The sequence below is a fragment of the Nomascus leucogenys genome, chromosome 7b (assembly GCF_006542625.1).
Source record: "Nomascus leucogenys isolate Asia chromosome 7b, Asia_NLE_v1, whole genome shotgun sequence".
NCBI classification, from domain to species: Eukaryota; Metazoa; Chordata; class Mammalia; order Primates; family Hylobatidae; genus Nomascus; species Nomascus leucogenys.
The window spans coordinates 106,443,456-106,467,240 of record NC_044387.1 but is presented as its reverse complement, the minus strand read 5'-3'; the positions used below and the strand labels follow the sequence as shown (position 1 = coordinate 106,467,240).

General features: G+C 38.6%; 1 protein-coding gene across 1 annotated transcript; it reads right to left on the bottom strand.

The window, feature by feature from the left end:
• Window positions 1–283: 283 nt before the first annotated feature.
• LOC115835879 (plasma kallikrein-like) lies at window positions 284–22,511 on the bottom strand. The gene is made up of 13 exons (XM_030815190.1): window positions 22,312–22,511; window positions 18,308–18,470; window positions 16,545–16,651; window positions 13,941–14,100; window positions 12,536–12,645; window positions 7,269–7,428; window positions 6,374–6,483; window positions 6,053–6,215; window positions 5,841–5,953; window positions 5,517–5,685; window positions 2,886–3,061; window positions 1,578–1,673; window positions 284–495 (listed from the first exon to the last, which is right to left on the bottom strand). Exons 1-13 carry the CDS (start codon window positions 22,367–22,369, stop codon window positions 284–286), a joined length of 1,797 nt encoding a protein of 598 aa, XP_030671050.1. The 5' UTR covers window positions 22,370–22,511.
• Between the last annotated feature and the right edge of the window lie 1,274 nt (window positions 22,512–23,785).

The window sequence follows — 23,785 nt, the reverse complement described above, 5'->3', positions numbered from 1 at the left end:
AAACCCTAAAGCATAATAAAAAAAAATAATAATAAAAATAAAAATAAAAAAAAATAAAAAATAAAAAAAAAAGAAATCTTGATATCATCATCCCAATGACAAAGAAGTCTAATGTTTTTATATTATTGTATGTATATTTGCCCCTCTTAAGTTAGTGCATGCATAGATTGTGACATATAAATAATGTAAATATGTATTATATATATTCAATTTGTTAAAAGTTGCTTATAAATTTATCAGATCATTTGTCTCTGAATTTTTTAAAAAACTATGTTAAAGTATACTATTGGAAAATATATTTTGAAATGAATTTCCTCAAGCAGCCTATTGTGTTCTTCATAATCTCATGCATTACCTTACAAGCATCTTTTCCCCCTTCTTTATAGCCAGCACAGACCATCCGTTGGGTTATTTTATAATCCTGATATCTTTTCTGGCATTCTTCATTTGTTACCAAAGGAATGTTTACCTTTTGTAGAATATTTTGGATTTCACCTGTGAGTAACCAATATATAACGTCAGAAGGAGGAAACACAATAAATAGTAAATATGGAAATGAGTTTTGAAGTGAATCAGAGCAGTATATTTTTCATAAGGACCTTATCTTTGAATACAAATAGTAAAAATTGGGAAGATAGTGTTACACACACACACACACACACACACACACACACAGAGGGAGAGAGAGGAAGAGGGAGAGAGACAGCGCCCTGTACTGTCCTTTTATTGCCTATGTGGTATGGGGACAAGCCCGGCACCCTGGGCTGACCAGAGACCTTGCTTCCATGTTTTCTGCCATCCCCCATCTCAGTGGCAGTCCCCCAGAAATCCCATTTTATATTTATCACCTAACAATCCAAAGCCTGGAAGTTATCACTTTTCATTTTTTTGTTTTATATATTCAAAATTATAATTTAAAACTATATTGTTTCTGAAAAGCCCTCAGAGCTTTGGCAACAGAGGGGTCTCTTGCTTTTGAATAAATGCAGGCGAGCATCTCTCATGGAGAACGGTGTTGGGAGCTTTCATGGCTTAGTGAAGATTACTTTAGATTTCTTCGTGTCTCAGATTACCAGTAAAAAATCTAAAAATGTGAATTACTTGCACAAAGGACTGAATCGGGAAAGATGGAGAGAGTTTGGCAAGCTACCTTCTTCTGCAAAGAATGACACAAATATGATTCTCCATAGTGAGACGACACACCTGCCTGTGCTCCCGGCCATCAGCATCCAGGGAGAACACGGTTTTGGGAGACAGGAACGCTGCTAACACTGAGGACCGGATGGTCTTGCACGGGCTTGTCAGCCCTAGATGGGCCCAATCTGCTTCATGCAAAGTCAAGCAAATGATCTTTATAATGAAGTAAGATGCTTAAAAGTCTCCCTAAAAATTTTTTTACAAGCCAAAGCAAAAATACTTTTTTTAAGAATAACTGAATAAATATTTGGGAATAAATAGATAGGAAAGATAAAGAGTTTAGATAGAATTTCAGACAGAAGCCGATTAAAACGACCCACTCCATGTATTTCAACATGTAAGACTTGCTCTAGAAGCAATATTTAAAGCGTCATGCTTACCTTTTTCCTTCGAGAAGCCCCATCCGGTTACCCAACAGTTGGTATAAATTGTGTTTGTGTCACCTTTGGAAGGTAGGCATATTGGTTTTTGGAATTCTGAAACATAATTTTTAAATTAGAGTTTGGTCAAATAAAGTTACGGATATAGACTTTAAAAATACATCTTTTTCTTTTTCTGTCTTCTCTTTCTACAGAGTAGCATCAAGAATAACTTTTTTGCTTTCTGCCCAACTTCTAAGGCTATGATTCAAGAAAACTTGCCACCACCATTTTTCACGTGACATTTTTGGTGTTACAATTTCCTGAGTTAAATTCTTAAAACTCAGAACCTAAATCTACGGTCAAAAGCATTTAGAAGTTCCTGCATCTTATTCCATGTATACTGTCCTTAATAGTCATAGCAGGGTGTCTTCACTGTTCCAGACATGAAGTGCTTTAATATACTGATTATGACAACAAACCCAGGAAGAAATTATCATCCTCATGTTACAGATGAGGAAATTAGAGGTGTAAAGAGGTAAAGCAATTTGCCTGAGGTTACATAATTGTTTGTGTGAAGTGGCAAGATCTTGGCTCACTACAGCCTTGGCCTCCTGGGCTCAAGTGATCCTCTTGTCTCAGCCTCCTGACTAGCTGGGACTACAGGTGCACACCACCACACCCAGTTGTTTTTTTTCTCATTTTATGTAGAGACAGGGTCTCACTGTGTTGTCCAGGCTGGTCTCAAACTCCTGGCCTCAAGCAATCCTCCCACCTGGGCATCCCAAAGTGTTGGGATTCCAGGTGTGAGCCACCATGCCTGACCATTAATGTTATTGGATACAGTGGGTATTCAGCTCCTGGCAGCAGCAATGAACCTCCAAAGGCAACACCTCTGATCACGATGCTCTGGCTTTTCCAGGGCTTCTTTCTGCATCAGTCTCTTTCCTACCCAAATTACACCTGGAAGGAGATATCTGATCCCACTTGCCCTCACACATTCTAATATCCCTAAGCCCAAAGCAATGACTGTTCTGCTACTCTTGTCAAGCAAGCCCAGTGCCTCTCAGATGGCACAGACATTTCCTACACCCATTATTTCCATCACCTGCATGCAGTTGTATTCCTCCCTGAAAGAATTAGTTCACATTTCTTGCTCTTTAAGTAGAAGAGATTTCACTTCACTTCCCATGCAACCTTCACCTTTCCCTCAACTCCACCAGTCAGAAAACAACGATAGTCTCTCTAGATGTGCCCTCTTGTTCAAATTGATATGAAAATATCAACCAGTACAATTCTGCTATCCACCTTCTTACATATGCTACATACCAGTATAATTCAAAGGAGCCTGGAGTTTTATCAAGGCGATATCATGATTCCCTTCTGAGACTTTATAGTTTTGGTGAATAATAATCTCTTTTATTTGTGAGAAAGGTGTTTCTTTTGTAATGTCTGACAGATTTAAAATGCCACTATAAATGCGCCAAACATCCAGTAGGGGAAGCCTAGGAGAGAAAAATAAATACCTGTTTGAAACTGGGCAGGCCTTCCTTCAATATCGTTCCATTTTCCTATCACTCTCTTTCAAAGAGAACTGGGAAGGAAATACTACATAGGACACATTTTCTCCCACCTAATTCCTCCTTCTGGTAATTTTTCATCACCAATAGCAGCAGTAGTGAATCTCTGAAGATTCTATTTAGCAAATTGAAAAGTGTAGTACATTTATGTAATTGCATCATTCTTACTGCAAGTGAAAACAAAAAGGATGCTGCTGTCCCATTTCTGAGAGACACTGTAGTGGGAAGAGACTAGCAATTTATCATGGAAAAATTAAGCTCATTCACCAAAGCTGAACCTCATTGCTCCACTAAATTCAGAACGATCAAGAAGTCAGGCTGATCTTCTAATGCTCTTCTAATTAGGCAGAGTAGGAGGACTTTAGTGTTGTTTAAAATATCTCTATGCAGCTGGGCACAGTGGCTCACACCTGTAATCCCAGCACTTTGGGAGGCCGAGGTGGGTGGATCACTTGAGGCCAGGAGTTCGAGACCAGCCTGACCAACATGCTGAAACCCCGTCTCTACTAAAATTACAAAAATTAGCCAAGTGTGGTGGTGGGCACCTGTAATCCCAGCTACTCAGGAGGCTGAGGCAGGAGAATTGCTTGAACCCAGGAGGCAGAGGCTGCAGTGAACCGAGATTGTGCCACTGCACTCCAGCCTGTGTGATGGAGACTCCATCTCAAAAAATAATAATTAATTAAAATAAATACATAAGTAAGGTATATCTGTATTTTGGAAAGTATGAAAATTTAAATAAATTCTTTAAAAGACGAATGTATACTAAGTGCATCCAAAATTATGATCTAAAGCAAAGCCTTATTCTGTGCAAAGATCTGGAAACCTTTATCATCACCAAGTAGTGCAAGGCATGTGTGCACAAAGTTCTAGAAAAAATGTTGGAGATATCAGGTGCAAAGGGGCTTTTTTTTTCAATGAAATCATTGCACTTTAATGTCTATAATCTCTTATAAACTCACAACACTGAGCCTTCAAGAATGAAAATTCTTGGTCCCAAATTGGAGGGCATTTAGTAAAAAAGACACCTACTATTTCCCATCTTGGGCCTTTTCTTCCAGGCCAACCACCTTAAAACCACATGCAAGATCATGTATGGCGGAGCCCTTTCACACGATGACAAGGTGGAGGGGACTTGCTCCACCCCCGTGTACCACCGACTGCTGTATTTTGACGGCAGTATGTTCAATCCTAGTGTACAGCATCTAAGCATGAATGTCACTAAAACAAAAATACTTTGTGTTTATTTTTGAGAAAAATCAAGTGTCTTCTAGTATTTCTTTTGCTTTTCATATGCTTTGTCCATCTCTACATTTCTTACTGAATATAGAAATCATAGTTTACATTTTTGGACTAGTGTTCGTGTTCTACACACAGTACTAAGCATTTTAAATGTGTCACTTAATCCTCCCAATAACGTTACAAATTCGTTACTATTATTATTCATATTTTAGATAAAATAAAGCTCAGAGGGATTTACAAATCTCCTAGGGCCACACCTCTAATAAGCAGCAAAGCTGTCACTCAAGCCATGTTCTGTCTAACTCCAAAGCCTCAGTGTTTTAAGACTTACCTAACATGTCTACTATTTGACCAATAAAATTGAAATAGATCAAATTAGATACACTGAAATATACAGAGTACAAAACTCTCACTTTAAAAAATTATTATTACTTAGTATATTTATGAATCAAAGAGCAAGAAGTAACATTTCTATGGGCCTGACAAATAAGTCTTTGAAGAACACATCAGGGATTGGTGGAGGGATTGGTTGTGAGATTAGTGGTGGGATTGGTGGTAGGTGGTGGGATTGGTGGTGGGATTGGTGGCGGGATGGGTGGAAGGATGGGTGGCGGGATTGGTGGCGGGATTCGTGGCGGGATTGGTGGTGGGATTGGTGGCGGGATGGGTGGAAGGATGGGCGGCGGGATTGGTGGTGGGATTGGTGGTGGGATTGGTGGCGGGATTGGTGGTGGGATTGGTGGTGGGATTGGTGGTGGTGGTGGGATTGGTGGCGAGATTGGTGGCGGGATTGGTGGTGGGTGGCAGGATTGGTGGCAGGATTGGTGGTGGGATTGGTGGTGTGATTGGTGGTGGGATTGGTGGTGGGTGGTGGGTTGGAAGAGAAGGGTATTGTCTTCGTTTCTCTTTCTGCGGGAGAATACCCACCCAGGGCCATCAGTCCTGTATAGAGACCACACTCTGTTCTAATGGTCAGATTGGTCAGTGCTTGGACCCTACTAGTTAAATGTTGTGAATACCATCCCCACTTTAACACGTCTCTATTCATAAAGTCATATGGCAGTGAAGCAGCTGATCACAGATCCTTCAAAATGAAAAGCCAAGATAAGACTCTGGATGAGATGCATCCAACACTTACCCATCAAAGCAGTGGGCAGCAGTGAGGACCCACTGGTGTCCTATGAGTGACCCTCCACACAGGTGCCTCTGAGCCGTCAGCTTCACCTGCAGGCTCACCTGCCAGGGCCACTCTCCCCAAGAAGAGTTTGTTCCTCCAACAATGCGTGTGCTTGTTTTTGTTGTGCAGACTGAAAAGAGAGTGTTGACACTAATGGTTGGAATTAGAAGTGAATCAATGTCCCTTCTAACCAAGGAGAACAAGACACATAATTCCTTAAGACTAAGCAAACTATCAACATGACAGACGTTCCTTACAGTTCCATGAAAAAGTGAGGTTACTCACCAGAGCTGTCCCCAGTGTTACACAATCTCAAAGAGTAACCAGAGCTCCCTTCTGTCCCATACGTAATCCTAGTTGGAGAACCATCCAAAGATAATCTTAAGAAACACTTACACCTAGATGAAATGAACAGTAGAAAGAGTAAGCCTTCACCGGGGGAAAGAGAATATGAAACGGTCATGTCGACTGTCTTTGAAAAATAAAATTTCCTTTACTTCTCTTCCTTACAGTCTTCTGGGAGTAAAGAATAAGTGAAAAACTGACAGCGAATCATCTTTGTGCAAGTCTCTTGGCAAACATTCACTCCTTTAACGAAAGTCACATTCAATTCTTCTCCTCTAAAGTCAACTCCCGGGTAAATTTTAGAATGGCAGGGTTCTGTGTCAATTATACACGCAAAAAGATATCAAATGAGAAAAGCAACGAATGACATTTACACAAGTTTCTGTTACCTTGAGGACTGTTTCATCACTGTTGCTGTTAAAAGTCATGAAATAGGTTACATTTTATGTAATATTATTATCAAATCACATTACCAGGTAAAGTTCTTTTGCAGGTTAAAAGGCTATATCCAGATATGGTGTTTTCTTGAGGAGTAGAGGAACTTGGTGTGCCACTTTCAGATGTTTTAAGAAGACAAACATTTCTATTTTTTTAAAAAAAAGCAAGACAGAAAGAAAGAAATTTGCATTAAAGGCACTGGGCAAATACAAAAGCAGCTCACACCCAAAAAGCAACTGCAAATTTTATTCTTCTGGGAAACTCTCTTCAAAGTAAATCCGACTACAGGACTCTAATAAATTGCAGAGATTAAATCAAACCACAACTCCCTCTGGAGAAAACTAATAGGCACAGACAACCTGAAAAGAGGACAATGATGAAGTTCCACCTTCTAACTGGAAAAACAAACAAACAAAAAAATCAAAGAACAAATTCTGGGAATTTATGCTGCCGATGATATTACATAACTAGACACCCTTCTCTTAGTTCCATGCTGTGTGTAGAAGAGGGTGGGTAATCTGAGATAAAGACAGTGGGCCAGAGCCTTGATCAGAATAAACAGGGCTCTAGTTTCTGAAACAAAGAGAAGACGCAACAAGCTTAAGGGCTATACTGCCAGCGAGTGGATTTTACTCCAAGCTAATGCAAAACATGAAGATCATGTTTTGAATCTTCTTTCAAAGGCGTCAGATCCTTCTTTCTTTTCATGGCTATTGCTTCCTTGATTCAATGGTAACATCTGTTTTAAAGTAAGAGAAGATAGGCAGAGAAGTCTGCTGATCTCTTAACTAGTCTGCACCTGGCAGAAAAGTACCTACTTACACTGCAGGTTCAAGTGTTTTGAGGGAAATGAACGAAACTTTTAAAGACTCAGACTATAAAATAAAAGTGATGAAAGTACAGCAGCAAGTGCTCCCCATGCATACTTGCCTTTGTGACTCGATTTTCCACGCATGTGTATAGAATGTAAAGAAGAGGCAGTTGGGGTGACAGGTGCAGATGGTTCGACACACAAAAGCATCTGGAGTGAGAACCCTGGCGACATCCACACCTGAGAACGCGAGATGCTGGAAGACGTTCATGTGGCAACCTGTGAACTCACAGAGAGAAGATGTTCCTTAGGAAATGACACGAGGCTAAATTTGCTTGTATTTTGTCACCATGGTTAAGGAAATTGTGACTATTTATTATTCACAGTACTAAACACCCTAAGTGAAAAAATGTCCTGTAAAATATCTCCAAACTGTTTGCCATTTAGAAGGCAAAATTGGTCTAATTACTCTAAGGGGCAAATTCCTATTTCAGAGAAATAAAAGCTGTGCTCCCAGCTCCAGTCACCACCATTGCCAAATGTTTGCATTACTCCGCATGTGTTTACATCTCCTTTATATTACTCTGACTCTGAGGCCTTAGGAATGTAAGGGTTTTTTGTTGCATTTTCCTGAATATTATAAAAAATTCTTTAATAAGAAGTGATTAACAAACATGCCTTGTGCCCATTAAAATTACAACAGGAGACAATCCACTTTTATTATCATTACATTAATATGGTCTTATATCTTAGTTTTATTTTATTGTGTTCATATCATTTATGTAGTTTACTAAATTTGATAACACATAATTCTATTGATACCCATTGGTCTGCAGATTCAATGCACTCTCTATCAAAATCCTGCTGCCTTTTTATTGCAGAAATTGACAACCATCCTAAAATTCATATGGAAATGCAAAAGATCCAGAATAACCAAATTAATCTTGAAAAAGAACAAAATAAAAGCACTCAGACTGTCTGGGTTCAAAACTTACTACAAAGTTATGGTAATCAAGACTGTGTGTAACTGGCATTAGGATAGACATATAGGTCAATGGGATAGAACTGATGGTCCAAAAATAAACTCTTACATTTCTAGACAATTGATTTCGAAAAGGGTTTCAAGACAATGGAATAACTGAATATCCACATGAAAGAATTAAGGTGGATTCCTACTTTACACCATATATAAAATTTAATTCAAAATGCATCAAATGCCTAAATGTAAGAGCTAAAACTATAAACCTCTAAGAACAAATCATAAGCAAAAATCTTCATAACCATGAATTAGGTTTTGGCGTTTTAGGTAAAGCACATGCAAGAATAAAGCCAGACTGGATTTCATCAAGTTTAAAAACTTTTGTGCTTCAAAGAACACATCAGTAAAGTGAAAAGATGACCTGCAGATGCACAGAAAATTTTTGAAAATAATATATGTTATAAGAGTGTAGTATCCAGAGTATATAAAGAGCTCATACAACTCAACAATGAAAACAAAATAACCCAATTATTTTTAATGGCTAAAGGATTTAAACAGAGATTTTCCCAAAGAATTTATTCAAATTGAAAATAAGCATATGAAAAGATATACAACATTATTAGTCATTAGGGAAATGCATATCAAAACCACAGTGAGACACCACTTCACACTGCCTAGAAAGGCAACAATAAAAAGACAATAACAAGTGTTGTTAAGGTTGCAGAGAGATTGAAGCCCTCAGTTGTTGCTGGTAAGAATGTAAAATTGTGCAGCTGCTCTCAAAAACAGTTTGGCAACTCATCAAAAAGTTAAACATGGAGTTACCCTATGATCCAGCAATTTTAATCCTAAGTACATACATAAGAGAATTTAAAATGCATGCCTACACAAAAACTGTTGTCCGTAGAAGCATTATTCATAAGAGGCAAAAAAAAAAAAAAATCCAGAAACAACTCAAATGTTCATCAAACTAAGCATATAAACAAAATATGTTTTATTCATACAATAGAATATTATTTAGTCCTAAATAGGAACAAAGTACTGATATATGCTAGAATACGAATGAGCCTTGAAAACATGCCAGGTGAAAAAAGCTAGATGCAAAATGTGCTGCATTGCATGATTCCATTTATGTAAAATGTCCCGAAGAGTCAAGTCCACAGACATAGAAAGTAGATTAGTGGTTGCCAGGGGATTGGAGGAGTAGGGAATGGAGAAACACGGCCAATGGATACAGCCTTTCTTTCGTGGTAATAAAAAGGTTCTGGAACTAGATAGTGGTGATTGTTGTGCAATCAGGTGGATATACTAAAAGCCACTGAGTTGTACACTTTCAAAGGGTTAATTTTATGTTATCTAAATTATATATCAAAAATTTTAAATCTACTATGAAAAAACAATATATGCTATATTAAAATACCAAACTTGATAGAAGAGATTCATGTAAGAGGCACATTATTTATATACATAAGAACTAAATTTTCTTGATATTTTCAGCAGTTTCATAGTGATTCTCAAACATCCTTCAAGTCTTCTTATAAAGTGCTATTAAGCCCCATCTTTTCCAATGTGTATGTATGATTCTAAGAACTTTACATTTATCCATGTTACATGTCAGGCCTCTGGGCCCAAGCCTGCACGTAGACATCCAGATGGCCTGAAGTAACTGAAGAATCACAAAAGAAGTGAAAATGGCCGGTTCCTGCCTTAACTGATGACACTACCTTGTGAAATTCCTTCTCCTGGCTCAGAAGTTCCCCCACTGAGCACCTTGTGACCTCCACCCCTGCCCGCCAAAGAACAACCCCCTTTGACTGTAATTTTCCACTACCTACCCAAATCCTATAAAATGTCCCCACCCCTATCTCCCTTCACTGACTCTCTTTTCGGACTCAACCTGCCTGTACCCAGGTGATTAAAAAGCTTTATTGCTCACACAAAGCCTGTTTAGTGGTCTCTTCACATGGACACACATGACATTAAATATACGCAATACTGCAGCCCAATGTCCTAACCTGTTAAAATTGTTTTTACTTTGCTTTTCCTATCTAATATGTTGGGCACTATTTATAGATATTTTGGCCAAGCAACCAGTTGATTTCTAGGACATTCTCTATTTCAACTATGCCATCTGGTTAGCCTGCAAACAGAAACCATGATGTTGCTTCCCCTAATTGCAATTTTATCAACTAGCTTCATTTATCAGACTTTCTTCCCCAGAGGTGATAAAAATAAAAAAAAAAAAATTTTTTTCCAGTTTATGTTCTCCTCCTTTTGGCTGGAAAATATGTTTACTATCTGAATTGATAAATTAATAAGTCACATGGTAGGAATTTTCCATGTCAGAGTTGCAAATGGTTTTGTTAAATTAACTGAGGAAATGTGGTTACCCTGACATCTCTCAAGATCTATGCAGGAAGATGGACCACAAGAGAAGGAAATCTGTAAATACAATGAATTCATATGCGTTGAGAGGCAGGAGGCTTTAAAACACCATTAAATCCATTAAAAAAACAAAAGGGGGCGTGAGCACTGTGAAATTTGTGTGACCCAAGGGTCAAGTTCTGGTTCAGCTCATCAGCTATGTGACTCCTGAGCGCCTTCACTTCTACCCTCCTTCTAGGAGCCTTAGGGGTTTTGTTTGTAAAATTAGGAAAATCCTTGGTGAAACTAAGGACAAGTCTGTAGTGATGACTACAGATCATCCCTAACTTATGAATCTCATTTGGGCAGTTAGGCCAGGAGACAGCCCTACTCTAGGTTTAGGAGGCGTGTGGTTACTGGGTGTTCCCTGAGGAATGGGGACCACGTACTCAGTGAAAAGCCATGTCCTTAGCAGCTTAAAACACTGCCTGAAACAGCCAGATTTTTATCAGTCTCTAAAGGCCATTTGATCAGATTAAATCACATGTGAACTCACTGCAATTTAACAAGAAAGCAAGTACACAGATGAGCCACCCAGGGTGCTCTCCCAAGTGTGGACAGCAGCCGTGACAGCCCAGAGCCACAGCATGAGCTTGCCTGTTCCCTGGGTAAGTGCAGCAAATCCTTCCAGCAACAGTGCTGGGTACAGAATGGAGCATGTTTGCATCGAGTCCTGCCTCCCGGCAGCCTTCAAAAACTCTCCCGGAAAAAAATAATATAAATGTTAAAATTAAATCACCAGTGCACATGAACCTGGCACACACCATGGAGAAGGTGTGCTGTCGCAAAGAGGAGACAAGAAAATAGACACCTTGTAACCAACCTTCCCAATCTTCCACAGGGCAATCCTAGCCCAGCACCCAATACAGGGCCAGGCACAGAGCCAGCACCCAGTACTGCAGAGAACTGGCCGTAAGGGATTTGCTTTTAGTAACATCTTGTCATTAACATCCTGATATGCTACATGAGGTGGAATGTCATGGCACTTTTCTGGATAATTCCATTGAAATTACCTTTTTGTGTGAAACAACAGTTTTATTTCCCTACCCCGGTAGAGTCATTTCACTAGATAGGGACACAACCAAGGAATGACCTTACAGTTTTGCTACAATATCACTGTACCTATAACTATAACAATATCACTGTCCTGTAACTATAACAATATCACTGTCCTATAACTATAACAATATCACTGTCCTATAACTATAACAATATCACTGTCCTATAACTATAACAATATCACTGTCCTATAACAATATCACTGTACCTATAACAATATCACTGTCCTATAACTATAACAATATCACTGTCCTATAACTATAACAATATCACTGTACCTATAACTATAACAATATCACTGTCCTATAACTATAACAATATCACTGTCCTATAACTATAACAATATCACTGTCCTATAACTATAACAATATCACTGTCCTATAACTATAACAATAGCACTGTGCTAGTTTCCTGTAACTGCTGCTCTAGGGGCATAACCACAAACTTAGTAGTTAAAAACAACACAAATTTGTTATCTTACCGTTCTAGAGACTCGGTCTTACTGGGCTAAAATCAAGACATCAGCAGGGCTTGTTCCTCCAGGACGCTCCACAGGGAGACTGTTTCCTCACCCTTTTCAACTTCTAGAGGCCACCTGCATTCCTTGGCTCACGGACCTTCATCTTCAAAGCCAGCAGTGTAACACCTTCAAGCCTCTCTCAAGGGTCAAGGCTCTGACCCTTCTGCCTCTCTCTTTTTCTTATTAGCCTTGTGAGCACTCAACCCTGTGAGTACACTGGGCCCATCCAGAAAATCCAGAGTAAACTCCCCATCCATCAAAGCCCTTAACTGAATCCCATTGACAGAAACGCTTTTGCCAGCTATGGGAACACACGCACAGGTCCCAGGGCTCAGCACAGGGACGTCTCTGGGGGCTCTTATTCTGCCTACTACAATCACAAAGTGAAGTAGTCCTACAATTACCAGTTTCTGAAAGGGCACAGGGCTTCAGTGAGAATCCAGATTCCACGTTACTCAGCACCTTTATAGCGGTAGGTGTTCCTCCGGGACTGTACTTTAATACGCAATTGTTCCTGAACGGGAAGAAAAGAGGTTACTTTGCTTCCTGCACTTTGAGGTGCAGGGAGCAGTGCAGGTAACAGTTAGTATTCAGATGGACAGTGGAAAAACAAAGACCCTGATAATGAGTGGGTTAGGAGTTTGCATTATTAATCAAATGGACATCCTTCCCCTCGCAAAGGGGTAAAGGGAGAGTTAGGGTGAGAATGAGGTGGGAGACACCGCGATGCTAAACCCTCATTCTGTAAGCAAGGCCTATGTGTGGGGCAAACGGAACTTCAGGAAAAATGACACCAAAATTCGCTTCGGGAAAGCGAAAAATGACACAGACTTCAGAAAATGACTTGAGGAAAAATGACACCAAAAGTGAGTAGAGCGTGGAGTGATAGACAGTAGAGACTGGGAAGGTGATAGAGAGGTGGGAAGGTGGTGGGTGATGAAAAATTGCTTAGTGGGTACCATGTACATGACTCCAGTGATGGATATACCAAAAGCCCAGACTTTACCACTGTAAAATACATCAAAGTAACAAAATGACACTTGTACCCCATACATCTATGCAAATAAAAATAAGATTTAAAAATAAGGAAAAAAAAATCACAAGTTAATATCAAATTGTGATTAGCTCTATGAATGAAATAAACAGAGCTGAGTGTGACTTAAAAGAGAATGCTCAGAAATGGCCTTTTGGAGGGGATGGTATTTGAGGAAAGACCTGAAAGAATCAGCTTTGGAGAAGTAGGAGAAGAGGATGCCAGGCTTTGAAGATGCAGTACAATTACATGCCAGGGGAAAAGAGTAGAGAAACAAATGAAATTAAATGAATCAGTTGATTAAAAAATGAAGAGCAAGGCGTGGTGGCTCATGCCTGTAATCCCAGTGCTTTGGGAGGCCGAGATGGGTGGATCACGAGATCAGGAGTTCGAGACCAGCCTGACCAACATAGTAAAACTCCGTCTCTACTAAAAATACAAAAATTAACAAGGCATGGTGGCGGACGCCTGTAATCCCAGCTACTCGGGAGGCTGAGGCAGGAGAATTGCTTGAACCCGGGAAGCGGAGGTTGCAGTGAGTTGAGATTGCGCCACTGCACTCTAGCCTGGGCGACAGAGCGAGACTCCATCTCAATAAATAAATAAATAAATAAATAAAAGATAAAAAAATAAAATAGAGTAAGTAAATGAGGAAAATGGCCAGGAGTAAAAGCCCTGTTTGCTTTTTAGTTCGGGAACAAAAGAGGTTATGAAGAACACAGTGAAATCCTGGAGGCACCAATACAAAGAACAAATACACCTTGAACTGTACTCACCAGTACTCTGCATTGTGAAATGTTTGCGTGGCATATGAAAAAAATTGGCAGCGAATGTTATTGGTGCACCTTTTTTGGCATTCTTCAACACTGCTAACCTTAGATACATTAAAATTGGCTCCTCTCATATCAATTCCTTTATAAATGTCTCGGTGGCAAGCTGTACAAGAAAAATACATAGAGCAAATACAGTCCATTTTCTTTCTAGAGGTAGATTCGATACCCACCACCATGTGGGCTGGTAGTTTAGAAGGATAATAGCCCAGTTTTGGCAACTGCTATATTAATTAAGGGATTTAAAATTTTTATTATGTCCATAAATTATCGAACTCTGCTTGAAGTAAATACAATCCAGTATTTTCCCTAAAGCACTAGCTTTGAAATTGGGTTACTTCACTTCTTAAACTGCACGATGCATGCAGCAATGCAGGCAAATTTCACGTTGAAATTATCAGTGAGCAGTGGGAAATAAACAAGGCAATAATAATGAGGACACTGATAATGTGTGCTGAGGCTTGCATTATTAAAGAAACTGATGTGCCTTTGACCTTTTGCATTGAATGAAGGAGCTTCTGTATCTCCCAGTGTTATTTCTCTGCTTTCGACTTCTCCTTTCTGATTACAAATTGCATCTGGATCAATCATTACAAAATGTGGGAAGTTGTTGTTTACACATGGTGAAACCACTTTCATTCTTGCTTTAAAATAGTGTTAACTTCTATTTAAGCACCCTTTTCATTGAGATTTGTCTTACATGCAAAAGATACAGATAATTCTTTTCACAGACAGTGAAGCAAAATTAGGCTCTTTTTTTGAAAAAGATTCAAATTTCTTGGTTAGACTTTTGGTTAAGGAAGTAATGTAACCAGAAGTATAAACTGTATACTTTTTTAAAGTTTTATTCCCCAAGATTATGTGGAATAAACCATAATCTACTATAGATAACTTTCCACTCCTAAGAAGTATGGTTGAAGTCATAAAACTAAATTTAAGGGTGGGAAAGACAGAAAATATACAAACTGTCAGGAAAACTATACGACAGTATGTTGAGTTGGGCAGGGAGGTGGATTATTCACTGTGGTTCTTAAACACAGGAATTTGAAGATTGTGGAAATGAAGTCTCTTTCCTATTTTTCTGCATGTGAGGAAAGAATAGGCTAAGAGTTGGGATAGGACTCTTACAAATAAAAACTTTTTAAGTGTTCATATGAAAGCTCTAAATGCTTTTGACTAGAATTGTTCTCGAGTGTAGAGACTTTATGTACTTGGGAACAATTTTTCACTTTAAGATGATGAAGTTAGGAAAAAACATTAAAAGCAAGCTAAGTGAGTAACACTGAGTTTTAGAATATGTTAACAATAACAGGAATATTGAGAAAGGCACAATATTTCTTTTTCTTTAAATTTCGCTACAAGATACAACAATCGGAAATAGCACTTACTCGAGTAACTTATACCAAATTAGATTAACATACAAATTGATCTTTTAAAATAGGAAATGTACTCCACCTCAGGTAGACTACACCTATTATACTGGCTAAGTCAGGCCCAGATTTATAATGAAGGCATTGCTGTCCTTTGATAACTGGTTAAAACGCAAACAGCAGGCTCAAAGTGTGTATGTAGTGAAGGGGTGGTATCAGTGAGGGAGGAAAGGATGACAAATTTAAAAACATCTGAAATTTGAACCTACAAAATTAATTGTGCATAATGAAAATAAAATAGTAATGATATATAGTTATACGTAGAATAACAGCACAGTTATTTTAAGATTCTGACAACCCATCAGTTGAATCTTTTCAGCACTTTTCACTTTCTGATCAGTCCCAGTCATGTTTGAGAAATAGTTCATTTGTCTTAAATTTATTAGGATAGCGTTGGAAACTGTTTCCCAAGACATCAGTAGCTTCAGATGTTAGAATCAAAGTTCTCTAGCATCCTAGTCCTCAAGTTTCCTTTAAGAAGTAATATTCTTAACAAGATTTGCAGAATTCAGCTCTTCAATTTGGGCCTAATGGTATATCACAGAGTTTCTTGATGTCAGCACTGTTGACATTTTGGGCCAGAAAATTATTTGCTGTGGACGACTGCCCTGTGCCCTGTAGAATGTTGGGCAGCATTCAAACATTCTGGCCTCTACTTAGTAAATGCTAATAGCGTCCTCCCTAGTTGTAGCCACCAAAAATGTCTCCAGACATTGTCAAATGTCCCCTAATGGAAGATACAAAATCACTGCTGGTTGAGAATCACTGATATAAAAATTACCCTCAAGTGAACCTGAGAGAGATGTTCCCTAGTGTTTTCTTAACAATTCGTATCTGGAAACAAGGAGACACGATTATTTGGATTCATTTTCTGTAAATCTTACACTTGAGTGCTAACCTCATAAATAATAGAGGCTCATTAAGTATGTGTTGATTGATAAAGACAATAGAAGTGTCCAGATGAATATGGGTCCCTCTTTTGTGTCCAGAATACTGCCCCATCTCCCATCTTTATGAGTGATGCCTTCCAAAAGGCTGTAGCAGTACGAACTTTGAGCAAAAGCTGTTCTAAGGGAGATCCAATATTAACTCAAATGTAGCTAAGAAATTCACAACTTACCACTTATTTGATGACCACATTGCTTTAAGGAATGTCCAGAAATTGCACCTGTTCGATGTACTTTTGGCAGGGTTCCTGTAACACTATCCTTCAAGAAGCAACCAAACCTGTTTTAAAAGTAGCTTTACTTAGGAAGTAGAAAAATAAACATACATTGAGGAAATGTCTAGCATTTTCTATACACTAACAAAACCAGGAACAAGGAAAATCATATAGCTTCCCCAATACTTGCTGGAAAGGACACTCTTAGAGGTAATTTTATAACATCCCCATAATATCTAACTTCAGCATTGCGTTTTCTTTACACTCTCATTTTTTAAGTACAGGAAGTCAACCATATTAAAGCGTTAATGATTTTTCCTGTGTTCTTAAACTTTCAGGCAACTATGTCCTCGATTGGTAATTATTTTTGCAAGTACTTTCATTTACTTAAAAGGTTAACTTAGTGATAAGAGCTGGATCTGTATATCGTGTTCATCTTGCTTATTAACTCCTTGTAGTCTGTACTTAATGGAAGACTTCCCTCTGTCTTAAATGTCAACCTTCATGTTAATTTCATTATTTATAAGAATTCTAGAACCTACCTCTACTTTTAATATGATGATCCTCACAGACAATCTGGGTTTTCTCTACAAGTTTAACATGTAGGATCAGAGAATGACTGTCCAATTTCTAGTTCGTAAACTCACATACAGTGAAGATGGGAAAACAGTTATGAATATGGAAATGGGAACAACAAAGAAAACCTTATTCTAGATATTAATCAAAATGAAAAAACATTAAGATGAAAACTGTGGCTCGTGATTAATAAGCATCTCTCTGACCTAATAAAAATTGTAATTACGGCTGAGTGCGGTGGCTCACGCCTGTAATCCCAGCACATTAGGAGGTGGAGGCAGGCAGATCACGAGGTCAGGAGTTCAAGGCCAGCCTGGCCAATGTGGTGAAACCCCGTCTCTACTAAAAATACAAAAATTAGCTAGACGTTGGTGGTGCGTGCCTGTAATCCCAGCTACTTGGGAGTCTGAGGCAGGAGAATCGTCTGAACCTGGGAGGTGGAAGTTGCAGTGAGCCGAGATCACGCCACTGCACTCCAGCCTGGGCTACAAAGTGAGACTCCATCTCAAAAAAAAATTTGTAAATACTATTTTTCCAATACTTTTACAAATTTCCAGTTAATACATATTCACACAAGCACAAGCACACATACACACACACATACCATACATAGCATCATGCTGTAGGTGCCCAAACTGGCTCACTTTAGGCACCATTTAGATCTGCCCTGTCCCAAAATCACAAGTTCTAGATCTTTCTCAATTATATTCTCAGCAAAATGCTTGTCTTATGTTATTTTCTTCAGACTGTGCTATCCACTAATGTGATCATGGGTCACACAGTTAATTCTGTTTCTTCATTCAGATGTAATGTTCACCTGTTAGACTTTTTCTTGAGACAGTCTCTTAGCCCAGTGATATTCAAGCATTTTGAGGCTTTGAATAGAAAATGACTAGCTTCTACTACTTTAAATAAACACAGTGATTGTTTAAAATGTAGATTTCTAGTCCCAAGAAACTTTGGTTCAGCACATCTGGGTTGTGGCCTAGGAATCTGCATTTCTAAGAACCACTTGAAGGGATTTTGCTGAGGCTGGTCCTTGAACCCCGTTTGAGAAAGAACTCTCAGTTATACTACACCTTTGTGCATAAAACTGATTCAGTTTTGAAAAATGCCTTCTCCAATAATGAAATATCAACTTTTACCTTTTCTCCATGTCACTGATTGAACTTGCTGGAAGAAAACTGAATAACAAACACCTTGGGTGGAATGTGCACCTCATCTGGCAGTGCTGGGCGTTTGGGGTGTACATGGAAGCTACATCCCCACCTCTGAAGAAGGTGTTTTCATATAGTTGAGTCAGACATCCTGGGATAGAACCATAAAAATTAATTTGGGATAATTCAAATAATAATTTTAATAAAAAGATATCTGCTTTCTTAACTTCTCCCACTGACTACTCAAAGACCTGTATAATATCACTAATTATGCTGGGAAAATAAAATATATTAAGGCAACTATTTGAACAATGTATAGTGTTATCTAATTTTCTGGGTACTTCTATATAAAAAATTGGCTTATTTTCATTAAATTGCACAATAATTTGCACATAAATTCCCCACAATAAAATAAAATCCTAACTTAGGTTTTCCCTGCTGCCTGACATGCTATGAAAATATCATGCCTTAAAAAGAGAAATATTTGCTCTATTTTCAAAACACTTTTGTAACAAACATCTCCACCAGCTTCTCACAATTCTGTAAGGGAAGTTAGAGGCAGGCTTTATTATCTGCATCTGGATTATGTTTTTTAAAAGAAAGTTAAATAACTGAATCTCAGGGCACACTTGCCCAAGATCCACACAGTTAGTCAAAGTCCTGTGACAGTCATCCAGCCCTGACTCCCAATCCTGTGTCCTTTTTTAGCATGCAATGCTAAATATTATTCCTCATCTCAGTATGATTCAAGCAAACTGACAATATTTTTTACTCATTTTTAAGACGGTTTAAACAAATACATGCATATGCTAAATTGAACATAAATTTTGAACTATTTGCTGTTTGGAATTATTCCCAGCTCTAGAATACACTGCACCCCACATAATAGTAGAGAATTAGGTGTCTTTACTGGCTTTAATTTGTAAATTTGGATTTACCTGGAAAGACTCTGTTCCAAGTGTGCTTCATAAGCTTTCCTGTTCAGGTAGCACATTCATTTCAGTCATCAACTGACCATTAACCATGGCTATTCCAATGACAACCTGGCCTTTCCCTGGGGCAGTAGTTACTCTTCAATTTAAATAGTACCTATTTTTATTGCCTTTGAGGGAATGGGCAGCTTAGACCACGTGCATTTTATTAAGCACTGGAGACTGCCATCTTCTCTGCACTATCCTACCCCTTGGGGATTCTGGCCCTGAGCCCCATTATGACCATCCAACACAGCAAGACTGCTTCTCTCCCTCTCAGAGGTGTGGCCAAGATGACCACCTCTTGGGTAAGGTTTATATTTGGAAAGAGCACAGATCTCTTCAAGGAAGCTTTTGGGAATACAAGTGTATTACCTAGATTTCACGTATGCACAAAACATGCAGGGAGTTGGTTTACTGACAATACTAGTTACAAAAAGGCCTATTTTTTTCAGACAGTTGGTGGTTTTGACTGACTCATAATTATCAAGCAGTCACTCCTCTTCCAGCCCCCAGTTCACAAGCAAGGATGCACACAATGGCAGGTCCTGGTCCAGAGCTTCTCATTCTGCAACTGAGCCTCTGTGAACTGCCATGTGACAGTCAGGGAAGGGAGTGACTAGAAAGACACCAACTTTGTTGCTGAATGGAAAGAAACTTCTAGTAGGTGTTCTTGCTTATCCTCATAAGTTGGTGATCATGATGATAATGATGATCATGACAATGATAGCTGTGTCTGTGCTGTATTTTGGAGCATATGTAAAGTACTATTATAGAATTTATCTCATAATGATGGTGGCTTTCAAAGCTTTTACATGGGCCCCCATGTCCATGGACTTTGGGCAGGTTATTCAGGCTTAACAATTCCATAAACAATAATGAGAAGAAAAGTACTCTAATTTTAAAGAATTAGATGACAAATATGAAAAGATAATTTACAAAAGAAATAGAAGTGATAAGTATATGAAAATGGGAGGAATCACAATATAGGCAAGTTAAAACAACTAGAAGCCATTTTATCCATGAGATTAGCAAAAATGAAAAATTAAATAACCAGTGTTTGTATACTGGTTTTGATTGCAAACGACAGAAAACCTAGTACAAAGTGGCTTGAAAACAAATGAAATCTATTGGTTCAGGACCCAAAAAGCCCATGGTGAATCTGGCTTAAAAAGTAACTGGACATTGTGCTCAACTGATAGCATCAGTGGACGATATGTCTCCTTCTGCTAGCTCCAGTCGTGGTGTTACCATTACTCTCAAGCTCCACGTAGTAGCAAAATAGCACCAACAACTCAGGCCTCTGTATTCTCTTCTGTTTCAAGTCAAATTGGAAAAAGAAAAAAGTAAGAGACTTATTTCTAGATGTCTAAACAAAAGCTTCGTTGCAAGACGTTGGCTCTGATTGGGTCACTGCAGCCAGGAGGATGTGTGCACTTCCTGGTTCAGCAGAAGAATCAGAGTCACCAGAACCACATGGACCAAAACTGAGAGGCAGTAGCTCTGCAGAAATAAATTAGGACTCTGTTTCCAGAAAGATAAATATGTCAGGATGCAAAGCAACAGAAGCCTGTTAGAGTTGGCCTAAGTGGGGTAAATGAGCACTCTTATTACCTGGCAGAAAAAGTCAGCTATGGAGTAACCTTTCTGAAAGATAATTTCATGATGCCACACCATAAAACCTTCAAAAATATTCATACCTTTGAATCTAGTATTTTTATTTTTAAAAATGTATTCTACAGAAATAACTGAATAAGTGCATAAGAGTGTGCACACAAAAATACCATAAAAAGACAAGAATAGCAAGCTCCAAAAAATATTACTTATTTGCACCAAAAGACAGCTGTAAGTGGAAAACGCAAGTCAAAGAGTGTCCATAGTTAATAACTCTTTTTTGTGAAATGCGCAAATAGGCATATGTAGAAAAATATCTGAAAGACTAAACAAAAGATGTTTAACGATGACTGTTTCTGAATTTGGGGCCTACATTCAATATGTAGTTTCTAATTTTTTGCTTAGTTACATCCCTAATTTTCCTAGCCATAATCATGATTTATTTTGCCAAAGAAAAAAGAAAAAAACGAAAAACCCCCTGGAGTTGGCCGTGGTTCCCAGTGTCTCTGGCTTATGCTCCTTCTCAGCTCTCAGTGGCTTTGCACATGGGTTTGTAAACTACGTTTAGAAGAGCAATCAGGGTTGAGGGACAGACATAGGGGAGTTGTGATTTAGGGGGAATAAAAGCCTTTTCTCCTGGAAAAAAAAGTCTCTTTATGAATGTAAACCTTACCTATAGATGTTTATTGTAGCCATACATCTGAGAGGAAAGTTAAATACTCATTGTTGTGTGGCCCTGTTAAGTCACCGTAGACCCAGAATCATGCCTTGTGGGGACACAGAGAAAACTCCCTCTACAATGATTAATGAAATGTCCAGAATCATTTTTATTCTCCAAAAATTAATGAAATTAATAGAGAAATGAGATCGAAATCTGGTGTTGAAAGCTATTTCCTAGAACTATCCAAATGCCTGGTTTGCTAAGTTAAATTTAAACCAGGCACCTTCATTTTTGAAATGGTTCCCTAGCGGTCCAGAGTAAAACTATGTATCGTGTACCTAACAGATACTTGGATTGGACCTAGACACTGTAAAATGCCTAGCATTCTTTAGAATTTTCAGATAAAGTTTAATTTTTTAATGTTGATAATCAAAATAGAGGACTATTTTTTTGTTTCGAGTTTTGCTTTGCAGAATGTTATCTGCGAACAGAAGTTTTTGTTAACACAAGTCCCAACATATTCCTACTTCTGAGCTCCTTCCTCTGGTCTGCAACCTATGTCTAGAGCAATATATCTGGCAAGTGGTCCTTGTTCTGGAACATTAGATAGACACGTGTCCTGAATCATCAGGGACTATCTCCATCCCCAAAGCTGTATGTTCAATAGCTTTCTCCAGGGGTGGTGCCACTTGCTGGGCTACTCCTGTCTTAGCCTGAATTCCATGTTTTATAGATAATTCACTTACCACAGGAAACTGTAGCAAACAAGGAAATGAAATAAGTTGCTTGCTTGAATAAAATCATTCTAAAAAAGAAAACAATACATAACTCTGCTGGTTTTAGACCACATTTAACATAAATCTTAATTTAAGGTGATTTAGATTTTTTTGTAAATGTCTGAATTGCAAGACAAAGCACACAATTACTGGTATAGAAAACAAGGGGTTTTTTTTTGTACATTTGTGTCTAGAGAGTTGGAAAATTTATAATGCTTCCCAAGATACAAATTGAGACCTCCAGACTACTGTTGTAGTCAAGGCATGGGATGCTAAATACCCATCAAATACCCATCAAAGAAGAACAAGTGGATCAAGGTACTGAATGCTAAATACCCATCAAATACCCATTGAAGAAGAACACGTGGATCAAGGTAGTGGATGCTAAATACCCATCAAATACCCATCAAAGAAGAACACGTGGATCAAGGCAGGGGATGCTAAATACCCACAGCTAAAGCAGAATTTCTAACATTATGCAAAATCAAAATAAAATGGACAATATGCCAAATAAAATAAACAGACACTAAAGGTCACATATTGTACTAATCCATGTGTAGGAAGTACTCAGAATAGGTAAATCCATAGAGACAGAAAGTAAATCAGAGGCTGCCAGGGCCAGGGGAAGGAGGAATCAAGAGGGACTGCTTAATCCTACCAGGTTTCCTTTCAAGGTGCTGAAAATGTTCTGGAATTAGGTAGACGTAACTACCGTACAACATGGTGAAGGTACTAAATGCTGCTGAAATGTACATTTTAAAATGGTAGATTTTACATTATGTGACATTTACCTCATAAAAAATAACATAAGGAATTAATACTTGCAACTCACTACACAAAGAACAGTTGCTCCAATTTTTTTTTCTTTTTTTTTTTTTTGGAGACAGAGTCTCGCTCTGTTGCCCAGGCTGGAGTGCAGTGGTGCGATCTCTGCTCACTGCAAGCTCCACCCCCCCGGGGTTCACGCCATTCTCCTGCCTCAGCCTCCCAAGTAGCTGGGACTACAGGCACCCGCCACCATGCCTGGCTAATTTTTTTGTATTTTTAATAGAGACGGGGTTTCACTGTGTTAGCCAGGATGGTCTCGATCTCCTGACCTCGTTATTCGCCCACCTCGGCCTCCCAAAGTGCTGGGATTACAGGTGTGAGCCACCGTGCCCAGCCTAGTTGCTCAAAAATTTTAGAACTAGGATTGGGGGTAGAAGAAAAAGTGAGGCACAATAAGCAGAAAACACGAGAAGCACAGAGCAAAGATTCTAGTAATGATGACTGTGTCACTCATTCTGCAGGACCAAAAAGCTCTGTGAAACTGGTAATGAGCTAAACATTGTAGGGGATACAAAAGATTGGAGTCTATTCCAACAGAACTTGTGAGCTTTTGGAAGACCAAATTTATCCACTCAAGGCAATCTAAGCAAAACTAAAATCAGTGTTAAAAAGATAA

What these genes read in the sequence shown, in the direction of transcription:
- LOC115835879 (XM_030815190.1), bottom strand. Translation starts at nt 22,369, where the DNA reads ATGATTTTATTCAAGCAAGCAACTTATTTCATTTCCTTGTTTGCTACA. An exon ending in ATCAGTGACATGGAGAAAAG is followed by an intron (nt 16,652 to 18,307) that starts GTAAAAGTTGAT and finishes CTTTTAAAACAG; the next exon opens with GTTTGGTTGCTTCTTGAAGG. An exon ending in GCTGCCCACTGCTTTGATGG is followed by an intron (nt 3,062 to 5,516) that starts GTAAGTGTTGGA and finishes TTTCTCTCCTAG; the next exon opens with GCTTCCCCTACTGGATGTTT.